We start from the raw sequence: 20,737 nt of genomic DNA, 5'->3' as shown, positions 1-20,737 counted from the left end.
ATAAAAGATATTTTTGCAATTGTGTTGACTAACTGCCAGATGTACTAGTTATTACTAGATTTTTTTTTCATTAAAGCTTAAGGCTTTTGGCTCTTTATTAATACTCTTTTGCACCTAGCTTCTCTAATTTTGTAATGTCTATAAGGGAAATACTGAAGTTCACACTTCACATTTTTAGGGTTTCTAGTAATATGCTTGTGGGGCAGAAGCTTGTTAAATGTATATGGACTTTCTGAAAGTTGTATTTTTATAATAAATATGGATTATTAAAATACGGACTACATCTTCTTTGCCCTCAGTTGAAATTGGAGACCCATTTTTCTTGAATCAAGATCAAATATACTTTACACTTGTTTCTGTGTTGGGTGGTTGGTTGGTTATGTACTAATCTAAACAAGATTGAAATATACAGTTCCCCCATTAAAAGAGACTGATGACCTTCATAATGTGTCTGTGTTTTGTTTCTATACCTTTTGCATGATAAAAGCTTTAAAACATTTGGATGGCTTTTATGTTGTACCTTGGAGATTAAGTTTGAAAACACTTAAAAGAGCACTGTTAAGTTATATTATTTTTTGAAGTTAAAATGGGCTGCAGACAAATCAGTTTCTGCTCACGAAGTTGCTAATAAGTTCCCTAGCCATTTTCTTTGTTTCTTTCAAAACTAGGAAAAAATAGGAAACATTAAATGTAATTTGAAATAATATCCATTTTAATATAGTTTTTTTTTGTGTACCGGCTTTAGCCATTTTATCAGTTTTAGCAATAAAAGCTTCTCTTGCCAACATCAAATATCCAGGTTTTGTATGTTTTGCACAAAATGTCTTTGCTTTTTTTTTTTTTTTTTTTTTAAACTGTGGAATGGTATTATGGAGCCTGCTTTAATTTAAATTACCCAAGATTTTCTCTGTTTTACCTTAGCGAGTTAATTTAAAGCTTTGGTTAGTAACCTTCACATAATAAAATCATTATATGCAGTCATCAGTATACAATAAATGTGGCTCTGTTTGTCAAATCTCCATCTGAAAGCTAGATGTTTCAGATTTCTTTTCCCCTCTTCACACTTTCCTGTTAAAATTGTAGATGCCTTGACTTGTTCCTGCTGAAATTCAAAGCAGTGTGTAGTTCTCTTAACAGATAAGAGAAGATCTTATCCTTGCTCTGAGACATACTTTTAAAAACATTTTTCTTTGAAAGCATAGCTTTAGTAATCTGTATCACTCTCAATGGCAGTTAGTTGCTAAACATCTATGTTGATCGTAAACACTTTTGACTTGTTAGCCATGTTTAAAACCAGTGATGTGTAACTAAGGAAATCTGGAGGCTACTGCATACCTGCATGGTAGCAGCAGGTTAGAAATTGGGAAAATCTGTTTTTATTTTATTTATTTTTCTTATTTTTAAAATGTCAACAATTACTTGTAGTTAGGGAGTTACAACATGTGTTATCTGCCCTTAATGTAGGTTTAAATTTTTCAGATGGGGGGGAACGACAACAAAGAACATACACTTGCTGGATATGGTGTTTTACAGGGAAATGACAAGAATAATTTCAAATGAATATAACATGAGTATGAAGTGCTGCATGGGAATGAAATTATTAGAGCTTAAAACCAAGAGGGAAGTATGGTCATGAGAGAAATAATGCTCATTTAATGAGCTCTAGCGTATTGCTCTCTGTTATAAAGACAGATGTCCTGCTAAATAAGTAGAATATAAACATACCTTTTAAAAAGGGACTTTGAACACTTGCCTTGATAGGACTTTAGACTTTAAATTATCCAGTGCTTTAGATAAATCCTGGACAGCTTAATGAAGAAAAATTGAAATGAACATGTTCAGGTGTTGTCAGTTTTTTCAGAAAGTAGTATGACTCTTACAAATACTTTGTTTTTTTGTAGGTACAGGTGTTAATGGTGTAAGACAATTTCATAATGTCTATATTAGGTTATTTTTGAAACCCATATACTTCAAAATAACACCCTGCATCTAAAAGTCACCATTGAGAGGTAGAAGCTTAACATCAGAATTTTTTTCTCGATTGAAGTAATGGATATTTCTGAATTAGACATGATTTGTGATAAAATTACAAATGAAGGACTGATAACAAATCTTGTTTTTGTAAAATTTAACAGTGAGACCTTGGACTCTAAAACTAAGTATGTCTTAATTTTTAACAGCTTGTGCTATTTAAGTTTTACTGAAAATGGCAATAGCAGATTTCCGGTAATTCCATCTCAGCTCTGTTTAATAGTTGGGGTTGGGGGGGAGAGAAATTGCATCTTTTCTTTTTCAGCTAGCAGTACCTGAGCAAAAATAGCTAATCATTATACTTATTTTCATAAGTAAAGCGTAGGGTTTTTTTTCTAGGTGCTTACCAGCTAGTTGAGGCTTTTAGACATAGCCAAATTAAATTTTTTTTTTAAAATTGTTTTTCAGAAGTTTGTTTCAAAGAGCTGCTTTTAATAAGTAACAGGAAAATGAGTTTCTTCAAATACTTGCAGATTTGAGATTTGTCTCTTTCAGTTCATACATGGTTAAAACAACAAAAAGCTTAAGTTGTCTTTCCTGCTAAATGAAACATTCTGCAAGTGTGTGTGGTATGTATGATGTAGGAATCTTAAGGATGATAGTTGCATATCTAGTGCTCCTTACAAGAAATTGATATTAGAAATTAGTAACTTCTCATACAGAATTTGAGTAAAGGACCCTCCTTATTCCCTCTTTTTTTTTTTTTTTTAAAAGGAATATAAATGATTGAGTCATGGTATCCTACAAGTAACTAAAATGAGGACTTCAATAAGATAACAGGAAAAACTCCTTAACATTTTTGTATGAAGCAGTTAATACTGCCAAAATGCAAAAAATAAGTAGATAAAATGCCCTATTCAGAAGGGGGAAGAAGTTTCTCCAAATCTCTCTTTTCCAGTCTTCTTATTTCATTGACATTCTCTGACTGAATTCAAAGGACTGTACCATTTAGCAGGTTTTTTTTCTTCTCTTGCCACGTAAAGACAAGTACAGAAACATGTAGTTACTGATTTGATCTGTGGATTTTGATTTACCATTATGATTTGAAGGTCTATAGCATCAGAGGACTCTTTTCGCACCATAGTTTTCCACCATCATTGACCTTGAATTCCTTTCTATGAGGTATATGTACTGGGGTCTGATCCCTGATGTTACTACTGTTCTTTAAATCCTTCTCTGAAGATACCTAAATATACCGGATCAGTATAGAGTAATGCCAAGTTGGATGACTTAGGATGTTAAAATAGACTTCCCAGCTAAACTTCTGAAAAACCTGACTGTAGACATGTAAGGTTCCCCCGCCTCCGTCATTATGAACTCAAGTTATATGTAATCATCTCCCATTCCACTGTCCTTGGGCTTCTTTGTTTAAAATACCATTCTTGCTTTGTATACTGTTTCTTTGAAATTTACTTACAGTGGGTATACACTGATTATCCTGGAATATAATTGAGAGCTTAAGAATTATCATCAGAGGAAACATTCCTTGTGAAGTTTCAGATAAGTGTCTTCAGACAATACTAAAATGCAGATATAAAAATTTTTTAAGCAACATTTGATAGTGTTATTTTTGACTTAGAACAAATTCATATGTGCTAACCGCTCTTCTAACTATTCAGAAATAATGTTGCAACTAAGACAACTGACATATGTATAGATGGTTATAAACAAACAATTGTTTTTACTTGCAAGGAATCTCTACTAGTCAGTTAAATTCCTGATTTCATTAAGTATTGAAATATCTGTACTGTTTTTCAACTAGTGCTATGTTCCTAGCCTCTTATTAAGGTTACCAGTATTAAAGTGTAGTTGCAAATGTCCCTAAAATCTGAAATGTTTCAAGAAGTCCATTAGTCACACGCTTGGGGGATATAGCCCCTTTGTCTACTTAACAATGCTTAATTTTATTATAGGGTATATACTTAAGCTAATAATTTGTAGTTTGCAATGTAGAACTTACTGCAAAGTTTTAATATTAAGGTTTGAATGTCTAGTTTTAGAAGTATAAATAGAATAGCATATTGTCTTTATCTCCAAAGGCATTATATTGTACTTCTAGCAAGCGCACCGACAGAAAAACAGCGACTAGAATGGTGAGTATAATGCTTGCTATTTAAAAGAAAAACAAAAAGCACCCAACAACAAAACCAAACAAGCAAAAACCTGTCAGCCTCGGACGCAAGGGAATATCTAGTGTATCTAGTATCTTTTTAATGAAACAAAGTGGAGCTTCAGTGTTTCAAAATTAAATGGATGAAGATTCTCAAAAACAGTAAAAATGAAGAACCAGGGAGCGAAGCCTGTTGCTTGAATTTTGCTTCTTTACAGCACTGTCAAGTTCACTTTACAGATCTTATTTTCTTAAGCCTTATGCACTTTTTTAATAAGCAGTGTGAGGAGGTATGTTTTCAATCTTGAAATACTGTTTCTCAAAACAAAAGTACCTCTTTCCCTTGTTTCTGCTCTCTTTTATTAGAGAAGTGTTAAGATTGTCGGGTATTGGGAGTTTCTTCAACTTTAAAATTCATCAGCTGAAGCCAAAAGAATATTGGAAAAATATGTAGGAGTTTCTTGCTGACTGCCTCTTACTTGATGTGTAATGTCTTGCTATTTAATTCCATTTGTAAAATCAGGCCATAATGAGAGCTTCAGAGCATTCTTAAGCTTCCCTTGCATTAGTTTTTGTAATGCATTCACTTGGTTTATTGATCTGAATTAACCTGTCATGTATAGTGCACTAGTTCATTTGTAGTCTCAAATGTTAGTATAAGGAGAATGTTGAGGATTTTATCCTGATATATGATGTTAGATACTTCTGTTATTTCATATTAATGAGAACTTGCTAATAAATAACATTTATGCAGGGTGGGCTTGGTGGAATCAAAAATCCGTATTCTAGTTGGGAACCTGGAGAAGAATGAATTCATTACACTGGCTCATGTGAATCCACAGTCATTTCCAGCACCCAAGGAGAATCCCGACAAGTAAGCAAAACTGTTTTTTCGTGTAATAGTGAAGAACTAACTTAGCTAAAATACCAGTTCATTAATAAATAAACTAGCATTTTTATAGAATCTTAAATGGATTAATTTTTAATGATAGCATCTAAAGGCAAACAGTTTTAAGCTCTTCTCAAGTACTATTTATAAAATTAGATATTCTTTATTCTGTATAAGAATGTTTCTAAGCCAGAAAATAAGGAAAGAATATATTTTTGCTAATAACTGTATTAATTGCATAATTTCTTGCCAATAATCCGTGTTAGCTACTGCTACTTAGCTGCTGCTGTTTGAGCATCTAGCATCAGTTGGTAAGACAGTTTTGATTACAAGGCAGCACTGAGAATCGGGTAGAACATCAGGCACAGTAGAACCAAAATCTTGAGTAAGTAAGTACATTTAATGTTATTAAATTGACAGTTGAGATGCATATCATTTAAACTTGGTAATGGCTGATGTTAGAATTCCTCGGAATGTGGAAACAGCGGAGAGAATACCAAGCACTTCAGATTGTTTAGGATTATATACGTGTTTCAACTCCTTCCCTCTGCCACCCTCTCCTCCCCCACTCAAAACAATGATTGCAGGTGTGTGTGCTAAAAACTCTTTTTAAGACTTTATTTTATTTTAGATAGCGTTGTAATTAACTTGTAAGGAATCCCATTTTTGTGTGAAGAGTGAGATTTTTGTCTTCGCTGGGGATATGTGAAAAGCCTTGTTTATCCATCCACATAGCTTTTCCCAGACACCAAGTGCTTCAAGTGACAGTATGGTGCTACTTTTTTTTTTTTGAAGTTATGTATATAAATTACATGAATGTTCCAAGTGAAATTGGAGAAAATCAGGCAGTACGTCTTTAGCACCGTTTTAGTGGGTAACACTACAACTGCCCACATAATCACAGGCTCTGATTAGCTCTTATTTCAGAGGACTTGGTGCCAGCAATGCTTTTAGGAAAGGTCATTTTCCCAATGTAAACAATGTATGTTCTTTCACCTGCCTGCCTAAATTTATTCATTGATTGACTGGAAAACAGTGTTCTTCTGAAATAGTCTAAAGGGAAAAGACATTTGAATTAAAACATTAAATGACTTGAGCTGCTATAGAAGTGTTACACTATATTCTGTAATAGAATATAACAGTTCATATTCCATGTATATTATGTGAAGGTGAGCTGTCAAAGGGGGGCTGCTCTTACCTGAAAACTGCACCTTGTGGTCAGTTACAGCTAAGAAATTTGCGAGTTGAAGACAAGTTTAGGTGGCAAAATGGATGTTGTGTAGTCAGGGAATAGATTCTAACTACTTTCAGGGTCAGGTGCAAAAAATCTGTCATCTCCTTTCAAATCTATTTCCTTTACAGTTGCAATAGCTTGTTGTAACTCCTAAAATGAGAGAATCTATACAGAAGCACAGTTGAATAGAATCATGGAATCGTTTTGGTTGGAAAAGACCTTTAAGATCATCAAGTCCAACTGTTAACCTAGCACTGGCAAGAATGAAGTAGTGAAGAATGAAGTAATCTACTGATGATCTTAGTTCATTAAGTTTGCTGGAGATAGATGTGTCAGTGTTTCATGACTTTCTTTTTGTATTGCAAATGAAAAGGGAATGTCATTAAGTCAGCTTTGTTTTTTGCCTTTCTATGGCTAGCTCCCCATTGGTAGTAGAGCTAAAACGTACAACTGTTGTCTATTGCAGCAGATAACTTAATAGATTATTCACTTCTTATGTCAGTATTATATGATTCTTTTTATATAAAATTTTCCAGGGAAGAATACCGTACAATGTGGGTGATTGGGTTGGTGTTTAAGAAAACCGAAAATTCTGAAAATTTAAGTGTTGATCTTACCTACGACATTCAGTCTTTTACAGACACAGGTGAGTTTTGTTTTCTACATGTTCTGGTATTAATAAACTTGTTGAAGTTATTGTCTTAGTTCATAATGTAGTCTGTTTCAGTAGCAGAATTGTATCTAGACAGAGTAGAAAGATTCAGCTAAGGAGTTAGGGTGTTATTTAATGAAATACAGTTTTAATGAGCTTTAATGCTTCTACACACTTCAGACTAATTGTTTTCAGTTTGTTTTCATTAAAACTGATTAAAATGATACACACAAATCTTTCAGATCTCACTGAAAATGGTACATTATATTGTGATCTTTATTAAACAGACAAATTTGTTATCATATGCGAACTACCTAGCCTAAGCTCATTTTGACAATGTGTATAGTTTAAATATTTTTATGACTTGGTGAAACTGGATTTATCAGTGGATTAAAGCTGAGTATCTAGTAGACTCTAGAATAAAAAAACTTTTATTCCATGGTGTTTCATACTAGCTAGTTGGTTCAGCAACTTTGACTTTCACGTCCAATATTCAGTGCAAGAAACCTTTTTGGCTTTTTCCAATGCTTACTTTTTGATTCACGAAAATAATTCAGAACACGCATAAGAAATTTGTAAGCAAAGCGTTGGTAACAGCTGGAGAATGTGACTCTCCAGAGCCTAAGAACTAAGAAAGGAGCAGTAACTTTGACAGGCTTATCTAATAAATTTGCTATATCTTTTTTTGAATGAATGACAGTTAAGGCTCAAGTACTACATGTTTACAGAGTTAAAGGAATAGGTTCAAGTGCTACCTAATGCAACCCTGGTCTCTGGGTTTCTAAGACTCAGTAACACTGGAAGTGAAGAAATTGTACAATCCCATGTTCCTCCGCCCTCCCCCACCCCAGCGTGGGTGTATGAGTGAATATTATATAAATATCCATATATGTATTTTTAAGTAAATAATGCCAAGGTTTGAAAGTTCTTTATTGTCATATATTGCTGCAGTGGGGGGGTGTGTGTGTATGTATATGCCTTTTCCAGTCAAAGGGATCTTTATTTTCTTGAGAGGTGGAATATTCCTTTTGATTATAAGTGGTGAAGGTGAAACTATAGACACATCATCCTAATTTTTGAGAGTTTAGAAAAGGCATAATAGCTTGGCTGCTGCTTTGAAGGAGTGAAGGAATCTATGAATTATAGTTTCTCAGGTCTTTTATTGTTTGTAAACAGATATTTCAGTAGTGTACTTGTCAGAGATTTTTGGTATGAAAATACTAAAACTTGCACTCATGATTTTGAATCTGATTTACTTGCACTACATGAAATCTGAAATTTGTCTAAATATATGCCATTTTAAATGAAGTAGCATTTCATCAAAATCATTTTGGACTGTGATGCATAGTTTTCTGTTCAATTCGTAAATACACTTTCAAAGGTAACCAAATAGCAAACAATTTCTGTTTGTGTTGTGGGTTTCTTTGTCATCTCAAATCAACGTGGGTTTGTCTTCATTGTTTTTAATCCATCCCAAAAACTTCTGTTTGCCCTGTCTTTTGGAATAAATCCTAATATTTTATTAAAACTACTGAAGCATTTTCGAGAATGAAGTTAAGGAATAGCTTGCTTTTTAGTGGGAGCAGGAGAAGGAAGAGAGCCATGAAGAGTGGGCTAGGTTTTCCTTGTATTGCAACTTTGGTAAGACCTAATGTCAGGAATATGGAATGCTTTAACCATGTCTGGCTTTCCTGAATGTGCCCCTACTTTCTCTGTAACTTGTATAATCTTTACACAGAGGCTTTATGAGCTTCTTCAATACCAAGAATTAGTGTAGTAGGCTCTTTAATATGCAGTATCCATTGAGCTCTTTGTACGTCTGTCTCTTAACAGCTTTTTAATTACATGTTCACAGCCTCTTCAATGAGATTGCTTAACGTTTGTAGAATAGACAGTGAATAAGGGAGATACCTCTTAAGTTTTTGTATTTAAGATCTACAGAACAATTTTTTTATTCATATGTCTGCCACGGCTTTATTCAACGTTGTATAGAAAGTCAGTGTGACAGAACAACAAATTTTTCGTTTTTACCTGACTTTACTTGAAGCCAAGATGTTGGGTTGCAGTGTAGTTCCTTTACTAGCACTAACTGTGTTGACTCACCAGAAGTAAACGTTCTGAGGTGTAGAGAAATAGCTCATTACAGTAGACATAATTAAAAACAAACAAACAAATAAAACCAAAACAAAGCAAACCAACGAAAAAAGCCCAAAACACAGCTTGGGGAGGGGGGGGGGAACACAAGCATAAATCACTTTTGTATAAAAATGTAGTGGTATCTGGGTTGCCAGAATGATTTGTAATATATTAGTTGGCACACAAGCATTCAGCTCCTGAATTAGAACCCATTTGTTGTAGGAGCTGCAAAAATAAAAGCTGAATCTGTGAAGAAAATAGTGTTACGTAAATACTGTAATTCTTATGAGGAAATCTTATTTCTATCTTTAGTCCCTTTGAGATGAAATGAAGAATTCACTTCGGAGCTGTTACTGTTAAAACTTATTAACAATATAGTTTAGAGAACTGCGTCCTTGCAAGATATTTTTCTTGGAAAACAGGTCACCCGTTTCCAAAGTAACATTTTAGTGGTTGTACTATTGGTGCTGGCATAGTAGGCAGTTCACTTTTTTATTCCAGAACAAGGAAACGCTATGCTTGTTCTTGAGGGTAATAAATGTTCGGAATTGCAAATTGTTTTTGCCTGGGCAAGTAAGTGGACTTTGCAAAACGCTTCAATATGTCTTAATGTTATTCTAATTGTGTAGTTTATAGGCAAGCAATAAACAGCAAGATGTTTGAGATGGATATGAAGATTGCTGCAAGGCATGTGAAACGTAAGCAACTTCACCAACTGCTACCTAATCACGTGCTTCAGAAAAAGAAAAAGGTAAACGACTAATATTTGAGAGCAATAAAAATGCCATTGAGAAATGATTCCTCAGCTTTTTAGCTTTACTAATCAAAGAACTGAAATCACATTTTGAAAGCTTAGTTTTACCTGTATAAGCAATGTGATCTCATTTGACTGTAGCAGTATTACTAGATGCATTAAATATAACACTGGATTTCCCAGAACATCAACAAGGTGTATAGTATCTTCAGGTCTGGCTGAAATACTGTGTTTTATTCGGCTTCCTAAACTAAACAGATTTAGAACAGTGTAATAATAAGGTTGTGAAGGAATGTGAAAGTGTAAATGCTTGTAGTGACAGGATAGTGGATTTTTTACATGTAAAAGGATTTGAAAATTGTCTGTTTATGTTTTGCATTTTTAAATACTCCTGCTTTCAGTTTTTTTTTTTTCCTAAAAATGTACTTAAATTTATCTGCCTTTTAAGTACACATACATGCTTATCTCGTGGTGGAAGCTCATCACTGTTAAATCACCTCTCAGTTTCTTTTTTCTTCACAAATGTAACAGCTAACATTTTGCATAACTGAAATATTGCAATCATTTGAATCTTCGTTGATTTTTTTAAGCCCTTAATAAGACTAATATAATTTTCTTTTGTTTTGTGGACTGCAGCATTCGACAGAAGGGATCAGGTTGACAGCTCTGAATGACAGCAGCCTAGACTTGTCTATGGACAGTGATAACAGCACGTCTGTGCCTTCGCCTACTAGTGCTATGAAGACGAGTCCATTGAACAGTTCTGGAAGTTCTCAGGGGTAATGAAGACTTTCAGTCTTGTTGCTGCTCTCTGTTCCTGAATTACTTGTGTTAAAAGCACAGCAAATACTGCATGCGTGAGATACTACAGTTAGCAAGGGGTGAATGTTCTGAATTGGAGCTTGCGGACATTCTTATTTCCCGTCTGAGCACTAGAGCAGGGCTAAATTTGGGGGATAGGGAGCATGGCATTGGACTTCAGATGAGTAATTATAAAGTTCGATAAAGATGCTTAGAAGAACAAGGTGATATAAAAACTTGGGGGCTGCAGTAGGAAGCTGTGAGAGGTAGTGCGCAGGAAATTGAGATGTGAGAGTCAGGAAGAGTTATGTGAGTTTTGGATCAAAATGTGAGACAGTAGAGAAGTTTAGGCTTTCTGTCTGGGAAATCAGTAGTGCTACTGCTATTACTGATGATATCTATGCAAATTAAGCTTAGGAACATAATTTTCCATTGTATTTTCAAAGTATACATATTAATGTTTATCTTAATCCTAACTTTCTGTATTGTCTTTTCCTATCTAAACTCCAAATTGCTAAAGTAAATGGGATTCTGCTCTCTTTTTTCAAGAGTCTCATGTTTGTCTGTTTAATACACTGCACAATTTTAGGATGTTAACTTCTCTGTATTAGATGTATATTATAGGATGTTGTGTAGGATAAAATACTTGAGTTCACTAAACTTATTCCTTTTGACAAGTGCTCTTTTAGTTACTCTTTCTTGGTAAATGATTTTCAATAGCTGATGCCACTGACCATGCTATTAAAACAAGTCTACGATATCTAGGATGTCACACTTGAACTGGAAATTGCCCTGTGTTGATTTAGACACATACTGCTTCCTTATTTCTTGAAAATGAAAAAAAAATTTTGTCATGTGAAACCCTAGGCCTTTGCTTGGGAAGTCCAGACTGAAATCATAGTCGTAATGGTGTATGTTGATTGAAAACAAACTTTCTGTTGTAGTCCTTCTGCACTGGTTTTGTTCCATCCTTCAGGGGACTAGTTGCTACATCTTCCCCTGCACCTTATTTGGCAGACATTGCCTTAATTTTTGCCTTTTTTAATGCAACTTCTTACTGGTCTAAAAAACTCTCTCTGAAGTGATTCAGATTAAATATTTGAAATAGCTTCCATTGCTCAACTGTGATAGTAGATTGCCAATGCTCATTTCTGTCTTCCTACTGTGACATAGTATTATAAGTTCTGCCCTGTACTGTAGGTAAAATCCTATCAGCTATGGTTGCTGGCCATGCATATGATGTGATGAAAGGTGGATCATATAGCACCATAGCTTTACTAATGTTCAGCATTTCGTCATTTTTTTCTTTTTAGCAGAAGCAGTCCTGCGCCAGCTGTAACAGCAGCATCTGTGACCAACATACAGGCTTCTGAAGTCACTGTGCCACAAACAAATTCCAGTGAAAGCTCAGGGGGTAAGGAAAATGGCACAGTATATTGCTTCTATTGATTTTTTTTTTTTTTTAATGTTCATAAAGCAGTTTTGATTCCAGTTTGAGGTCTTTACTTAACGCCTGCTGTAATATGTTCTTCTTGATATACAGATTTAACTAATTTCTTTAGGACTCAGGAAATCATGGCAGAATACTTTGTGCTGCAATGTTTGTTTATTCTTTTATTCTTGGGGATTTATATTTGCCATTCCCAATAGCAATAGTTTTCTGATGACCTGATGCAGGTCTGTTGTTCCGTTGGTTCAAATAAGGAAAAACTATCTAAAGCTGGAAGCTTGTGTTTATTTTTAATCCATTTTGTAGTTAAACCCAAATGGTGGTTCTATACTGTCTGTAATCTGTGCTCCCATGTTCCTACTCCTTGTTCATGAAGTTGATCCTAGGAGTGAAAAAGGCTCAGATGTAAGCAGAACATGTGCTCCTTACTGACATCTTTTCAAATATGTCCCACTGTGTGTGCTGACTTTATCTTCCGTATTTTCTACAGGAAAAAGTACACTTCACTTACTACTTAAAAAAACAAAACAAACAAAAAAAACCACCACCAACAAAAAACTTCTTAGTGAAAGAACAAAGGCATGTGGTGAAAATGTTCAATTATCAGTCAGCTGCTCCTCTTTTTTGATGGAACTTTAGCTGTATACAAGGAGCAAGTCAGAAATAGATGGCAAAGGGGACCAACTGGTTAGCCTTTCAAGATGAGATCTCTCTTATTTCACTCTGACATGTGGGATGGTGGAGTCTCACTCTTCTCTGATTTTTATCATAAGTCACGGGTGCATCAATGTAAGTTTGTCCATGAGCACTAAATAAAGCTTAAATGTCATGACTGTTTTTTGGATTTGGAAGCATATCAGAAGTTGTTCATTCTTGTACTTTTGTTAATCAAAATCAGTCACCTGATAATTATTAATGAAAAATTTCCTCAGTGTAATTTTTCTCATCCTAGAGCATCTCCCTGTATGTGCTTATTGGTTTGAGGTAGGCAATTGATGAGGTAGAGCTTTGTCATATGGAACATCTTTCAAAAGGATGTAGGGAATGTCAGATCTTTATCTGATTGTCTATGATGACTTCATATCTGTCATTGCATACTCTGAGCCTGAGAAACGATAAACTTAATGTTTGAGTGACAAAGGGAGCATCAGATTGCTCTTGGATTTGATTTAAGGCAGTCTTTGGCAATGCATATATATGGCCAAGTACAGAAACAGTAAGATTTCTTTGGGTACCAAGAATAATGTATCTCTATTAGCACCAAGCTCTGTCTGGGCTAGTATACCTCACAGTTAAACAGGGTTAATTACACCAAGCAGAGTGTCACTGACATGGCTACCCTGTATCTGGTACAGGAATTCTCTCTCAGAATGAGCTTGAAACTAAGCTGTGCTGTGTATGCACACCTGCTGTTCCAAACGTGATGCTTATACCCCTAACTGTACCACTTCCTTGATGCCTGCCTGATACCAGTGGGTTTGGATAGAGACCAAAAATACCAGTGATTGAGCTGAAATGGTTGTGTCAACTCATCTTGTTGAAGCTTTTTAAACTCTTTATCCGTAGGTACTTCAAATGAAAGCATTCCTCAAACTGCCACACAACCAGCCATTTCTCCACCACCAAAGCCTACCATCTCTAGAATTGTTTCCTCAGCATATCTATTAAATCCATCACCAAGAACTTCAGGAAATGTTGCAACAAAAATGCCTAGCCCTGTCACAGCAGTGAAAAGGACATCTTCTCCCCATAAAGAAGAGTCTCCCAAGAAAATGAAAATTGAAGAGGTATTTGAGATTTTGAGATCATACCATAGCAATGTCCAAAACTTTGAATATTAATTTCAGCTGCAGAGTGCTGATTCTTGTATTCCAGGTTTCAAATATTCTGTTAAATGGGGTGTGTATTTCCTACTCTGACTGCATTGCTGCTTTATGTATTCAGCTTGCTTAGATGTTAGTGGCTTTTTATTATGCTGATATTCATCATGTGACACATGTACTGTGTTAGCACAAATGCTTACAATCTAAATTCTTGTCTTAAAAGCAATCTTTTTGTTAGAGTATAACATGTTAAGTCTTACAACTAATTCTGTCTTCAAAAACACTTTATGACCTTATTTTCTTGTTTATTTTTTTAAATGTTTTTATGATTTTTAATAGTTTCTGGGTTTGTTTGCATTTCAGCAGGATGAAATAAGTGAAGATACTAGCTGTATAGATTTGAATGAGCATGAAAAAATGGAAACTAAGGTATCTATGCCTAGACCATACAATTTTGTGTATATTAATCAGGACTCTTCTGTGTGAAAATTACTGTTTCTCTCTAGGAATGACTAAGACTGTTTATAGATATAGTATAGACTTTCCAGTAAAGATACCACGATGATATGTTATTTTTCAGTGTATATGTCGATATTAATGAATTGCAGTACATTACCCACTGGTAGGCTAAGCTGGGCCTGAATCCATGGTCACATAGGACAGTGATTTCTTTGCTGGTCATTCACACAGTATTATGCGTAGTGAAAAAATTAATGATGATATTTAAATTTGTTAAATCAGATCAGGGATGTGTCTATATGCATTGCTTTGCTTGCATCCCAAACTCTGTGTATGTTATTTAGTTGAAGAGCAGTTGTTCTAGCTATTCCATTGGGATTTTTGCATGTTGGGCTGAGAATCCCAAAGCCAGGTGCTACCTTGTTCAATTTTTAGATACAAAAAATTTCAAATGATGGTTAATAAATCTTTTCTGATAGTTAAATTATTGTATGAAATTACAGCATACCTTTTGGGGAATTCCAGAGATTCCAGTGTGTCCCTCCAGTATCTTGTAATTTAGCAGACAATTTTTCTGCTTATTGGTGAACAGGAAGGGTGACAGTCTGTCTTTAGCCTTGTGATAGCACTTTTCCACTTGGGTGTATACAGTTTTTATAGGGCATGATCTGTTGTCTTTGGAATACTCTGGAAGATATGCTAAGAAATTAAAATATCTATTAAAATATTTAAGTGCTTTGATTTATAGTTTCCACACCCTTAAGTGAGGAATTATATCTTGTTATGTAGTCACCTTGAAATCTCTTTGAACTCAAGACAGGTGAAGGCAAAAATGCATGTAAGCATTTAATCCTAACATTGAAATTAGATCCTTTGGATACAGTTGATTATAAAAGACATAGGTAATCCTGTCAGCTTTTATTGTCAGTCTCTAAATCTTATGTTCTTCATTTGCAGGGAAGGAAATGGAGGAATAAACTACTTTAACATAAACATAGTTTTTTCTCCATTGAAATGCACACCTTTTTGTTAGGGTATGGTTTACTAAATGGTACAATTTAAACTAACAGGCTGTTTTCATTAAAATGAGAATGTGCCACTCTCCTGCTTTAGCCATGCAGTCCCACTGTTTTACCTGAAAACATTCATCTGATCATCCTGAAAGCTGATTCAACTCATTAAAGTAGCAGGAAAACTTTTCTGGCAGAACAGTGAAAGGAGTGGAAAAGTAGCTGAATTTGCAAACAAATTTCAGTAGCTTTTCACATGGTCTTCCTTGATACTACACTTTTTGTCTTTAATGACTTGAATGACATTCATGCTTTCCTATCGGATTCTGTATAAAAGGTGTTAAGTGGTTAAACAAGTGACAACTGAGAAGTGATGTAGCTTGTGTTGATGTCAAATTCCTAATCAGCAAAACATTCTCTAGCGTGGTGATTTCTGTCTTATAGAAGGATGGGTATCAACGCAGCAAGTACCGATACTTGTCTTTTTTCTTTTGCTGTATATGCACAACTTAAGGCATTCTGGTTAATGGAGTTATGTATAAATAGCTTTTATAATTGGAAGCAGTGTAACTGTATTGATTCTTTTGGTTTTTTTAGGAGCAACTTGAGACAGAAGTGAATGTTAATTCTCAAACAGAAACTCTTCAGACAACTTCTCTGCAAGCTCCTCAGGTACTGTTTTTAAAAACAACGCCTCTGTGTGTGTGTGTGTGTGTGCGCGCGCTAATCTGTAGTGAAAACATTGAAATTAAAATGAGTCCAGAAGTTAAAAATAAATGTATAATTTTTAATATAAATCCATGGTATGGAAAGCTGCTTGTTGTTACTGTCACAATTTTTGTGTTTTAGATGGTCATTGATCTTATTGAATGTGCATTGTAGCTAAACATGTATGGCTTGCCATACAAACTGACCGAAGCTGGATTCACTCTTCTGAATTATGCCTTCAAAGTAAGGGGCTCAGTTTATTCCTTTGTGCTTTGCACATCACAGAATAATCCTTTCTAACAAGGAAACAAATGCTTTAAATAGCTGCTGCTCAAAGATACTCTGGTAGAGGTTGAGAACGTCTGAAAATTTAACTTCAGATTCTGATATTTGGTATGAGAGAGAGAGAGAGAAGTTGTAATCTTATAATTCATTAGCCAGCTGTGTTGCTTCACTGCAGGTATTATAAGTGTAAGGAGCATTGGAAAAATAGACATTAAGAATTCTGTGCCATTCACTTAAATTTTTGTTCCTAATATTGTAAGAACTTTTAGAGAACAACATCTTTGTCTTACTAGCATTTTTAAGTTTCTCTTAGTGCTCTACTGATTAAAGTTTCACTATCAGAAAGCATTTTATGCACGCTTCACTCATTAAATGATGTGTAGTAAATGTATTGATTGAAAATGGAGATATATTGCAATGGTATTTGTTATTGGACTTTTTGAACTATATGAGCAGTACTGAATAAAGGTACCAGAATTGTTTGGCAAAAACTCGAGATGTTACATGGGCACTCTAAACTGCTTCAGGGAAATTTTTAGATCACTTAGTACACCAAGTTTATTTCAGCTATTGTTGAGGGATGATTATATAAAGCTTTGTAGCTTTTACAAATTGAGTAGTTGTTACTTTAGCAAAAGTAATCTGGAAACTGCAAAAGAACAGTGGGCCTCTTCTGTAATTTTTCTGTATTTTTGTTGGCTTTGTTTAAAACACTGCTCATGTTGCAGAGAATAGAAACATGTTAAACCGCAGGTCAGCACGAACCAGAGTGGGCTGCTGGGGGCGGGGGGGGGGCAGGAGGTCAAAGCTATTTTGCCCTCAGTCCTTGTTGCATTGTGCTTTGCTATGGTATCAGTCAGTGTTAATTCCGCTGATTTCTTTTTAATAAAATGGCAATTAAAAGTAGTCATTTTAATCCAGTTTTCCCCATGTATCAAATGTACCTTATATTAATTTTGAACATTTATAACATAAGAAAACATTTTCTGATAAATCATGACAAGTAATGCATAACAACTGGGTTATTGTGATGTCAGTCTGCTGAAGTGGAAGAGAAATACTTCAAAATTTGAAAAAAAAAAAAAAAAGAGGCTTGTTAAGCATGTGAGAAATTAATGAATCATTGAATCTTGAGAGTGTTCGTTTTCTGTGTTTTCCTTTATTTGACTTTAGATGTAATTTTGCTGGATGGGATTTAAGTCTTCTAAGTGGGGAAAAAAGTGTTCAGATTATTTTCAAGGTGAAATTCTTAACGCAGTCATGTAGAACTGTTTTAGAGTTCATGGTACGTTTTCCATGTAAATCTAAACCATTATGAAAAGTTGGAAATTTGGCTGTAAAGAGTTTTTAAACGTTCTGAAATATAAATGTGTGAAGACACATACTTTGCATTGGGGACAGTTTTTCGTCATTCATCTGTAAGGGGCTGAGGCTTAACACTAAATTGTTCAAAAGAATTTTTAAATACTAAACATGTAGATTAGATAGTAGATGTCACCGATCAAGCACCCTTATTATGTGGATATTATGTTTTATTATAATACAGGTTATTAGTAAGCTCAGCTTTATCTGCAGCACTTTCTAATTTCTTGCAGTTGTTGAAAAAGGAAATGCATACTATGAAAGACTCTTATATGAATTTTCCTTAATAACGACTGTGTAGGCAAAGGAAATACCTGCTTCTGTATTTATAATTTGTAATTATCCTTATCTTGCTATATTCTTAAGAACTCTTCTAAAGAACTTGTTTTTGAAAGTTAGTGGCAATTACTACAATATTTTTCTTTTGATATTTACAAAGTTAAAATACAACCAAACTTCTTTTCTTTTCAGAAAACACCCAGTACAGACCTTTCAGATATCCCTGCTCTCCCTGCAAATCCTATTCCTGTTATCAAGAATTCAATAAAATTGAGATTGAACCGGTAAAAACAACCTCAGGGGTCCATAAACAGTATCTGCCAACTCAACCTGTTGTCTTCTAATGCTAGAAAAAAGGAGAACCGAGGGTGCAAGACTAGAACATGATCACAAATGGATTTAGGTATATTTTGTGCACTTCCCTTTCTGGGCTAAAATCACCACTTGATTGGAAGTCCAGGTTAGTATGTGAAGCCAGGAGTACAATTAATGTGTTAGCAACAGTTGCATTAAATATTTCGAAGGATTACTGCCTTTAAAAACATGAACACTATTTGTAGCCATATTTGACATTCTGATTGAATTTGTTTGATGCATTGTTTCAAAATTGAGATAAAACTGGCATAAGAATCCCTTAAATGCACTTTTATGTACTTTTTTTTATTGGAATATGACTAATTTTAGATCTTCAGCTGATACACTTTTGTTTTATTGAAGAATCTCTTCAATAGTAGTAAGCTGCAAATTGGATGACGTTCTGTGATATACTATACATTGAAAACAAAGTGTATAGTATATCTAGTTCAACTGCCATCAAGCAGCAGTAAGCCTTTAAAATGAAATTTCAAATCTTGAGGTTGTAAGACATATGTTGAGGAAGTAGTTGGGGAGTTTTTGTATTGGTGGGACATGATTAAGATGTGGTCTACTTTTATTTATAGGATTGTTTTAAGGTGCATACAGATCAGCAATCAAACAGCAAATAAACTTTCCTTTGAGCTAATACAATTCCTTATTCCCTTTTTGATCCTTTTATTTCTTGGGGAAAGGTTTTGCGTTTAATGTTGGGGGGTTTTTTTGCAGCTTGTATGCACCATATAGGACAATAGTTATTTATACAAAATAAAAACAAGCCAGATCTTCATTTGGGTCCCCTCCTGCCCCTTACCTAATCATAATACCTTGTGGCCTGTAGGCACAAATTCAAAATGTTGTCCCATGACTAAAACGTTTAAGTAAATTTTGTGTGCCTGTGAAATATAACACCTGTCTTGATGGCCTTTGAATCACTAAATATAAGATGATTTTTGTACACTCCATAAAAGTCCTGTATGCATTAAAAAGCTTCAAATTTTAAATAAAGGCAAAAAAAATTTTCCCTAAGAATTTTAACCTTTTTATTTTTAGATGGCTCATCGGAAATAGTTTTACATACTGAACAACATTGAATTTTTAAAAATCATATTTCTAGTAAGCACTTGACATCTAGTAAACTCTCTTACTCCTATTTTTTGTTCTTGTAGTCCTATCAAAAAAATAAGTAACAACTTTTTCTTTTGAAAGAACTGAATCTCTCATGGTGAAGAACAGCAGTATTTGAGGAACATGAGGGATACCAACAGTAATACCAGATGTAGATAACAAACTTCATGTTACTATTACTTAAGTCTGAAATATGTGGGATGTCAAATCATACTTCCCATACTTTGATTAGCATGTTTTATGAACTCTCTTCTCCCGTTGTGCTCCATCCTATTACACGTGCATCTTTCATGTTAAAATTAAATTACTTACACTCTTCCCCTTATCCTTCTAAATTAATTCTCCAAAGTCAGAGTGTAGCTTATCTTTTACTTAGGCTGTGCAGTAACTGAAGGGGTTTTTTTGCCATTTGTCTAAGATGTCTAGTATACGATATTTCTCTTTTCCTTGCCCTGTGCAGCCTGCTGTCGTCCACCCCCCAAAGAAGGTTATATTAACAGTTGAAGTGTACAAGGTGTCTGTGTATTTTGTGTAGCTATGGAGTTTAGATCGAAATTGCCAGGCACAAATTTAGTCTTGTCATTTTGTTTACACATCAGAAAAACTTTTTCATTTTATTAAACGTTTCATGTAACTGCACCCAAGTTTTGCCAAGCTGGAAACTTGGAACCTTTCTGTATAGTGACTTTTTAATTCTAGTTTTCATAACCTGGAGATCAGACTGTTGCTTTCGCATGATGTACGTAGTGTCTCATGACTGGAGTTTGCTTTGTTTTATAGTATCTGTACTCCTTGTATTTTTCAAAAGCTATTTTGTAAACAGATGATGTATTTCTCCATTGAAAACACAATAAAAAACAGCACAATCCCATAGTAGTCTGATTTTTCTGAACCTGCAAAATTGATTTTACTCTCTTGATTCATACTTGGCTCTTAAATTTTCTGCTAAGACAAAATACAGTATGGCCTAAAAGAAATAAATGGATGTTCTCTAAATAAGCATGATGTTAGATATAGGAAGGGGAAGTAACACTCAGCAGGATGTTGAGTTCTAGTCTGTTAAAGGGAAAGGTTGTGGGTGGTGCGGCGGTGGCTTGGCAAGAGGAGAGTTTATTGCCAAAAAAAAACCCAAACCAAACCAAAACAAAAAAACAACAAACAAAAACATAAAAACCCCCACAAACCACCAAACATTTTAAGAGCATCCATTCCTTGTGTCCTGATCAGGAGTCCATCTCAAAATCTGAAATTCTTAAAAGCTGACAAAACTAG

At 34.6% G+C, this 20,737-nt stretch overlaps 1 protein-coding gene across 9 annotated transcripts in view; it reads left to right on the top strand.

Annotated features, from left to right (window-relative positions):
* The window catches only part of PAPOLA (poly(A) polymerase alpha), a 45,106-nt gene extending 25,780 nt beyond the window's left edge, over positions 1 to 19,326 (top strand). For 4 of the 9 annotated variants that reach the window (XM_082318074.1, XM_082318065.1, XM_082318067.1 and 1 more), the window contains 11 exons: positions 4,071 to 4,124; positions 4,896 to 5,015; positions 6,801 to 6,910; positions 9,682 to 9,803; positions 10,443 to 10,585; positions 11,921 to 12,021; positions 13,624 to 13,844; positions 14,244 to 14,309; positions 15,947 to 16,021; positions 16,232 to 16,300; positions 18,176 to 19,326. In XM_082318074.1, coding sequence (XP_082174200.1) covers positions 4,071 to 4,124; positions 4,896 to 5,015; positions 6,801 to 6,910; positions 9,682 to 9,803; positions 10,443 to 10,585; positions 11,921 to 12,021; positions 13,624 to 13,844; positions 14,244 to 14,309; positions 15,947 to 16,021; positions 16,232 to 16,300; positions 18,176 to 18,271 — 1,177 coding nt within the window. In that variant the 3' untranslated portion in view covers positions 18,272 to 19,326. Of the gene's footprint in view, positions 1 to 4,070; positions 4,125 to 4,895; positions 5,016 to 6,800; positions 6,911 to 9,681; positions 9,804 to 10,442; positions 10,586 to 11,920; positions 12,022 to 13,623; positions 13,845 to 14,243; positions 14,310 to 15,946; positions 16,022 to 16,198; positions 16,301 to 18,175 lie in introns of those variants that run through there. The other 5 variants (XM_082318068.1, XM_082318069.1, XM_082318071.1 and 2 more) reach the window with 5 other exon arrangements.
* Positions 19,327 to 20,737: the final 1,411 nt, after the last annotated feature.

This window comes from Platalea leucorodia, assembly GCF_965183815.1.
Source record: "Platalea leucorodia genome assembly, chromosome: 7".
Classification (NCBI taxonomy): domain Eukaryota; kingdom Metazoa; phylum Chordata; class Aves; order Pelecaniformes; family Threskiornithidae; genus Platalea; species Platalea leucorodia.
Note: the sequence above shows the minus strand (reverse complement) of the source record. Positions and strands in the feature narration are given on the sequence as shown.